General features: G+C 41.1%; 1 protein-coding gene across 1 annotated transcript; it reads right to left on the reverse strand.

Moving 5' to 3' along the window:
- Positions 1 to 654: 654 nt before the first annotated feature.
- rcc1 (regulator of chromosome condensation 1) lies at positions 655 to 7,444 on the reverse strand. The gene is made up of 10 exons (XM_086310930.1): positions 7,305 to 7,444; positions 6,016 to 6,112; positions 5,509 to 5,696; positions 5,217 to 5,396; positions 4,749 to 4,845; positions 4,525 to 4,647; positions 4,245 to 4,385; positions 4,021 to 4,140; positions 3,779 to 3,931; positions 655 to 1,427 (listed from the first exon to the last, which is right to left on the reverse strand). Exons 2-10 carry the CDS (start codon positions 6,092 to 6,094, stop codon positions 1,252 to 1,254), a joined length of 1,257 nt encoding a protein of 418 aa, XP_086167056.1. The 5' UTR covers positions 6,095 to 6,112; positions 7,305 to 7,444; the 3' UTR covers positions 655 to 1,251.
- Between the last annotated feature and the right edge of the window lie 506 nt (positions 7,445 to 7,950).

A 7,950-nucleotide genomic window follows, 5' to 3' on the forward strand; every position in this document is an offset into this window, starting at 1 on the left:
ATTTAAGTGACTTCCCGCACAAATATAAGCTTTACAGAGAATGGTCTGAAAAACAAAAACAAAAAATCTATCCTATGAGCGGCAGTTCTCGGGGAAAAAATACCTTGATGAAGTCAGAGGAGAAAGGCCAGACTGCTACAAGGTGATAGAAAGGCAACAGTAACTCGTAGCGACATGAAAACATAGATCCATCCTGCCTTGTATCATCAATTCAGGCTGCTGGTGGTGTTGTAATGGTGTGGGGAACATTTTATATCGCGTATCCATCTGCTGAAGACTGCTTGAGTTCACTGTACTTGAATGGCCTCCACAGTCACCAGATCTCAATCCAGTAAAGCAACATTGGGATGCATTGGAAACGCAGATTCTCATCATGAATGTACAATTTATAAATCTGCAGTAACTGTGTGATGCTGTCATGTCAACATGGACTAAAATCTCTTAGCAATGTTTCCAGCATTGTGTTGCACGAGTATTCAACAATAAACAGCTCAGTGAGTGGGCCTCTATTTGCCTTTTCTGTAGCACAAACACACACACGCACACAGACAAATGTTCTTTTTACAGTTAAAGAAAAGCAGCAAGGGTTTACTATCAAAAAGCTGTAACCAGGATCTTATTAATACACAGTAAATGAAATGAAGTAAATGTGTCTTGTATTTTCCTTAAAAAAGAAATCAGCTTTATTTTTCAGACAGGAAATGCAACAAAATACAGGATACAGTATGATGTGTTACCAAATGTCCAAACAGTTACAACAAATTTGTGTGCACTGGGTAGAACGAACAGTAGTCGCACATGTTAAACTCACCAGGCGTACAGGTCCTGTCTGACAAAGATCTAATCTACTTATTGCTTTAATGAAAACATTAAAAAGACTATTTTATGTCCTTAAACATCCTGCACTGCCATTTCCTTTATGTACATGCACAGTCATAAACATCACATATAACATCTTAGAGTCATACAAATGACCAGATGAAAAGACTTTAAAGGACTGTCAAAAACTAGCTTTAAAAAAAATAGTCTTTCATTTGTCATGATCTACCAAAAACATCACAACATTCCCCAATGCCAAGGGCACAGGAGCTTCCATAAAAGAGGACAAACCTCACCTCTCCCCTCTATCACGCACGTCTCACACTCCCTCGGCTCAGCATAGGAAGTCACATTCATCAACACCCTTCCCCTGATTTAGGCACCCTGGCCCCACCTTGAAGCGCCCCCTTCACTCTCTGTCAGTGCAGGACATCAGCTCTCCTGCTTGTCTTTGACCAAAAGGATGGTGTGCTGCCCTCCACTGGAGGCCATCAGTACTTCACGGTTCTCCAGCTGTTTGCCTGTCATCTTCACAGGACTCCACTCATCATCTTCCTCTCCAGTGCCAAGCTGCAGGTTGGTGCCCATGCCCCAGGCATACACAGATCCTGGAGTAGGAAAAAGTGACAGTAAGGAGAGCGAGCAACCTTTTATTCTCTAAGGGTGTCGACTGTGTGAAAACCCAGGAGTGAAAGTTTAGTACTTGTTGCACTGTGAGTGATGGCTCTGATAAGAATCCTGCTTCACAATTTTGTGTCAGACAGTCAGTCACACATTTACTGAAGACTTTTTTCCATATCTAAAAACTTTCTAACCATTAAAGAATAAGTTTGGACACATTATTGAATGTTTTTTCATTATTTTATATAGATACAAACTGAAGACATCAAATATATGAGGCAAGATATATAGAATTATTTTGCAAAGAAAAAATTGATAAATTATTCTAAATATGTTTTATATGGGCAGGGATAGCTCAGTAGGTAAAGTGGTCGCCCCATGATCGGAAGGTCGGCGGTTCGAATCCACTTAACGGCTACCCTGAGGTACCCCTGAGCAAGGTACCGTCCCTACACACTGCTCCCCGGGCGCCTGCTTAGTGGGCTGCCCACTGCTTCACAGAGTGAATGGGTCAAATGCAGAGAAAAACAAGTAATTTCCCCATGGGGATCAATAAAGTATCTATTATTATTATTATTATTATTATTATTATTTCAGATTCCTCAAAGTAGCCACTTTTTGCTTTGTTAACAGTGTTGTAAACTCTTGGCCTTCTCTTAATGAGCTTCATGATGTAGTCACCTGAAATGGTTTTTACTTCACAGTTGTGCCTTGTCAGGGTTCATTTCTGAAATTTCTTGCTTTCTTAACAGAGTTGGGACCATCAGTTGTGTTGTGCAGAAGTCAGGTTGGTACACAGCTGACAGCCCTATTTGGCAACTGTTAGAATTCATGTTATGGCAAGAACCAATCAGCTAAATAAAGAGAAACGACAGTCCATCATTACTTTAAGAACTAAAGGTCAGTCAGTCCAGAAAACTGCAAAAACTCTAAATGTGTCCCCAAAGTCCAGTCGCAAAAACCATCAAGAACTATAACAAAACTGGTTCATATAAGGTCCGCCCCAGGAAAGGAAGACCAAGAGTCACCTCTGCTGCTGAGGATAAATTCATCCGAGTCACCAGCCTCAGAAACCGCAAGTTAACAGCACTTCAGATTAGAGCCCAGATAAATGCCACACAGAGTTCCAGTAGCAGACACATCTCTACATCAACTGTTCAGAGGAGACGAATCAGGCCTTTGTGGTCAAATAGCTGCTAAGAAACCACGACTAAGCAAAAAACATCAAGAAACACAAGGAATGGACATTAGACCAGTGGAAATCTGTGCTTTGGGTCTGATGAGTCCAAATTGAGATCTTTGCTTCCACCCGCTGTGTCTTTGTGTGATGTAGAAAAGGTGAACGGATGGTGTCTACATGTAGGGTTCCCAACGATGGTGTGATGGTTTGGGGGTGCTTTGCTGGTGACACTGTTTGGAATTTATTCAAAACTGAACCAGCATGGCTACCACAGCACCCTGCAGCCACATGCCATCCCATCCAGTTTGCGATTAGTTGGACCCAAATTATTCTTCAACAGGACAATGACCGAAAACACACCTCCAGGCTGTGTAAGGGTTATTTGACCAAGAAGGAGAGTGATGGAGTGCTGCATCAGATGGCCTGGCCTCCACAGTCACCTGACCTAAACCCAACCAAGATGGTTTGGGATGAGATGGATGGCAGGGTGAAGGCAAAAGTGCCAACAAGCGCTCAGCATCTCTATGAACTCCTTCAATACTGTTGAAGGAGACTGTTCAAGGTGACTACCTCATGAAGCTCATAGAGAGAACGCCAAGAGTGTCCAAAGCAGTAATCAAAGCAAAGGGTGGCTATTTTAAAGAATCTCAAATATAAAACATGTTGAGTTACTTCACACTTTTTTGTTTCCTACATAATTCCATGTGTGTTCATTCATAGTTTTCATGCCTTCAGTGAGAATCTTCAATATAAATAGTCATGAAAATAAAGAAAAACCATTAAATAAGAAGGTGTGTGCAGATGTGACTGGTAGTGTAAGTTACAACTGGTAGTTAACGTACAGTAATAGCTTCAAGTATCCCTACAAAACAAGGTTAACTGTGATCTCCTGCTAATAAACCTCACATTACTTTCTCTTCATGCCTAAAGTTGGATTAAACTTGCTGCCATCTCACTGTCACCAGCAGCAATGTCTAAACAAACAGGAAATGAGGGGTCATGTGTTTGTAAGATAAATTTAAAGCTAGGACGATTTAGGGCAAAGCATAGTGTCTCATTGCACTTCAATGCTTCAGAAGAAAATAATAACAAAAAAAAAGGGGCTGCAAACAGACTCAGTTGTTTTACTCTTCCCATCCTGATTGCCTTGGTTCTCACCTTCTCTGGTAACTGCATAGCTGACAGACGCCCCGCACGACACTCCTTTAGCCAGCTCTATCCCCATCACAGGTGTGGGCTCGCTCTTCTCTTCAGCCCCTTCTCCCAGACCAAGACGACCATACTCTGCTCTTCCCAGGCTATATACCTGCCCTGAAAGACAAGAGTCCAACACTCCAGCTGACTTGAGTGCTAACAGATGATGCGTAACATCTGCCTGCAATTACACACAGCCAGCTTACCTTCAGCATCAAGGCAAAGTGTGTGATGCTGTCCTCCAGAGAAGTCTACCCAGGCAGTGGTCGAGTTCTTGAAACATGTAAGCTTTACAGGGACAAAACACATCTTGGTGCTTTTGGTGCCTAAAAAGATTCATTTGAAATGATACAGTCACTGTCGCAGTCACAAATAGTACATGGCAGTAGAGTTTACAAAGGATAACGCAGGAGTGACGAGTCACACTGACCCAGCTGGTGATAGTTTGAGAGGCCAAATCCATACACATGGCCCTCTTTTGACACAGCAAAGGTGACGTACGCTCCACAGAAGGCGTCAACGAAGTGAACTTTCCCTTTCACTTTTACCATCTGTGGAACCAGCAGCCGCTCTGAGATCACAAAAATAAACAGGAGTGATGTATAGAACATTAAAGACAGTATAAAAAAGAAACATTTATGTAATCAGATATTAACATAAATCTACAGTTTTTGATCCACCAAAAAACAGAAAAGGTGTGTGCTACGTACCAAGGCCTTTCCTGCCTCCTCTGTTTGAAAAGTGTTCAGGCACTCTTCCCAGCTGCCCCTGCTCAGCTGAGCCAGACGTGTATAGATTTCCTTCCAGCGTCACCATTACCACGTGATCATTACCTAGTAAAGAAATCAGTTACACAAATATCCCAGTTAGAAACTCATTTATAGTGCACACATAGTAACATAAAGCACTAAACAAAAACCTTTTCTTTTTTTACCTGAAACTATTTTAACAACGTGTTCTGTTAAAGGGACTTTAACTGGTAGAGCACACGTTTTCATCGGCTCCAGAAGACCAATAACTCCATTATTATCCTAAGAAAACAGGGTAATATGCAGACAACATGTTAGACAGTCAAAACATTAAATAAATTTCAAAGTCTTTTCCCTACATTGTGTAGAATTACAAGAAGATTATGATTTTATTCATTAAAATTAAATGCTTTCTGATTCCACTGCATACATACTACAATATACTAAAATAGTTTTTATACATTCATTTTACAGCGTTAATAAATGTTTAGGAACAACATTTAGGGTTTGGATAATAATATAGTGCTGAAGGAAAAATGATTTGAAACCTTTGAACAAAAACAATTACATAGAAAGTAATGGAAGGGTGATAAAAATAGTTGCTGAGACAGCACACAGGACCAGACTCCCTAACTAGCAGGGATAGCACTAACCCTGAAAGAGCCCCAGATGTACACCGATCCATCCTCTGTGAGTGCGGCTGTGTGGCTGTCCCCTGCCGATACCTGGACCACCTTCTCATTCAGCGTCACCTTTCCCGGGATCATCTCAGACCCCTCCTCTGATGTGTCCCGACCAAGAGCCCCTTCGTCATTACAGCCAAACGTGTAAATCTAAACAAAGAAAACAGTTTACATGAGAAACTAAGAAGCTCTTTGTTAAACGCTACAAACAGGTTGCCATTACATTTTTTTGAAGTGAGAAATAAGACAGATGTTTGCTTACATTTCCAGTTTCGCCGAGGCACACGGTGTGCATGCCTCCAGCTGTCACCTGAACAATTTTCTCTGGCAGGGACAGAAGTGCTGGCTTCTTCCTTTCAATGACATCTTCCCCTAAACCCAACTGTCCAACATCACCTTGGCCCAAAACAAGAACCTGCCCCGCCTCTTTGAAATGACTCCTGTGTGAAACTGAAACACATATACAACCAGTTTCATAGTGAGCACTGAATTTTATTGGTTTGATGGAAAACACATGGAAAATGATGAAATTAGTAAAAAGTTAGTAAAAACACTGACAATGCAGTGTGATACACTTGGGAGTCAAAAGCCTTCCTCTCACATATGTCCATAATACTTGCTTAACAGAAATATCTTACTTCAGCAAACTCAAATACAAGTGGTGTACATGTTTAAATGCAATGCCACTTTTTAGCTGGACTATCAGTTGTTCAAACTGAATCTGGTTACACCTTTATAAACTCCTGTTTTGAAAAGGGAAGTGACTTACCTTTCACCTTTTTGGAGTCTTTATCATCTTCCACAATAGCAGCAGACTTTCTCTTGGTGGTTGTCTTTTTGGCAGGCATGATAGCAACACTTTTGGACTTTAAGAAAATATAAGGTTGTGTGTAAATTGGGTAAGTTTCTTAACTAAATGGATAATGTGAGTTAAACAGTACAACAAAGTAATTTAAAGTACGCTAGAATTCTTACACCACACAAAATAAAAGAAACAAAAAGGCTAAACAGATAGTTATTAGATACCACAAATGTCTCAAATTTACAAGGCAAGGCAGATAATTAAGTACATGAACAGCCGACATTTAACCTAAAAGTCATTTGCATGTCTACCCTGGGGATGAGTAAAGTATACATCCATCTCTCTATATTACTTACCGATACTCATAATGAGTATTTTAATTGCAGACAGAAAAGCAACGTGGACCACAATAACAAAACACTAGTGTAACCTGGAGAAAACCAGGCTACACTAGTATGAGCTCTCTAAATACAAAAGCGTTTATAGACCACAATCACCCTCAAACCAGAGTCCAGACCACAGTGGTCCTGACTCTTAGACAGCACTACAGACTAGCCAGCAGACCAACATAATACACAAAAAGCCTTTTGTTGTTGTTCTAAGACTGCCCAGCAGTTCTTAGGGTTCAACAGCTGTCGGAGCCTAACTTCAATGGTTCTTTCACCCCACAAACAGCTGCGCTTCAGTCACCCCTGCTTCTCATGCTGATAAGAGACCACTGCCCACAAAAATAAGGACACGTGGTACAGTTTGAAATGAGAGTCAGTTTTAGCTTTTGGTCCCCACTATAGATCGTACGACAGACGCTGGGATTTCATAAGGAAGTGCTTGGATAGTGCTATCATCTCCTTTACAGCGCTGGACAGTTTAAATTAAGCTGCGTGATCTAACGCTGGCAGTGCCCATGTGCCCTTGCTAACATTCAGTTAACTTGGCTGCTGAACGAGTTGTATGTGGTTTAAAACATTGACTGTAAATGATCGTGTCACAACGAGCAACGAACACAGCGAGAAAGCAAGATAGTAAATATAAGTTGTTACAGCTTAACCAAAGTTAGTTGGCCGGCATTGAAAGTAAAGCTTTTCAGCCAAATGCCGGCTAACTGTTTGCTAGCCAATGCTAGCTGGCTAGCTAGGGTGTTAGCGTGACATTGAATGAATGAAACCGAGAAACATAATTTAACAATGTAACTGCGTGCGATTCAGTGGTGCAGTATTTCTCCATCTGTAAAGTGTAGGAGGTGATAATTAACTGACCTGTGAAATGTTGAAGAGTGCAGTTTGAAGTGAACGTGCACAGCCTGGTTCCCGGTCTCGAGACGTGCTACGTTACGTTCTGTGGAACCTTTGGAACGCCCGCCTCATTAAAGAGACAGTAACACTCAGAGCCACAGGAAGATGGACACAGACAGATGTTTACATGTATATATGTCTATCTATCTATGATAAAGTGCATCCGGCGAAGCCATGTATCTGCGTAAATTAAGTAATACTTGGTGCTGGAGGAAGTACTCCTATCATCTTTCTCAGAACTGGGACAGGTAGCTCTGGTGAATGAATCGGGCTACAGATCAGTTATAAATGTAAAAGTACTAACGTCTGGTGGAACACTCAGTTTTTATTATAACCAAAGATATGAGAGTATTTTCTACTCCTACTTCTTCTTATTTTGGCTGTTTCCTTTAGGGGTCGCCACAGCAGATCATCTGGCTCCATCTCACCCTCAGTACCTCAAGTACTTCAAAAAGTGCAGAATTTAGGTAAAGGTACACGTCAATAGCTGTAATAGGGCAGTGTATTATTGTTAACAAACAAAAACACCCAACAACAACAATGTAAAAGTAGTGGTATTTTCATCTAAAGTTGAATGCGTAATATAAAACCTTTACCTTATATAGTTAAT

This window comes from Aulonocara sp. 'chitande type north' Nkhata Bay, linkage group LG11 (genome assembly GCF_057382095.1).
Source record: "Aulonocara sp. 'chitande type north' Nkhata Bay isolate Kocher_YH1m ecotype deep benthic linkage group LG11, A_spYH_male_GT1.1, whole genome shotgun sequence".
Taxonomy (NCBI): domain Eukaryota; kingdom Metazoa; phylum Chordata; class Actinopteri; order Cichliformes; family Cichlidae; genus Aulonocara; species Aulonocara sp. 'chitande type north' Nkhata Bay.

Excerpts from the sequence above, each read along its gene's own strand:
- rcc1 (XM_086310930.1), bottom strand. The coding sequence starts at position 6,094 with ATGCCTGCCAAAAAGACAACCACCAAGAGAAAGTCTGCTGCTATTGTG. Across the intron at positions 4,141-4,244 it reads CTCAAACTATCACCAGCTGG|GCACCAAAAGCACCAAGATG; the intron begins GTCAGTGTGACT and ends GAATCTTTTTAG. Across the intron at positions 3,932-4,020 it reads ACTTTGCCTTGATGCTGAAG|GGCAGGTATATAGCCTGGGA; the intron begins GTAAGCTGGCTG and ends CTTGTCTTTCAG.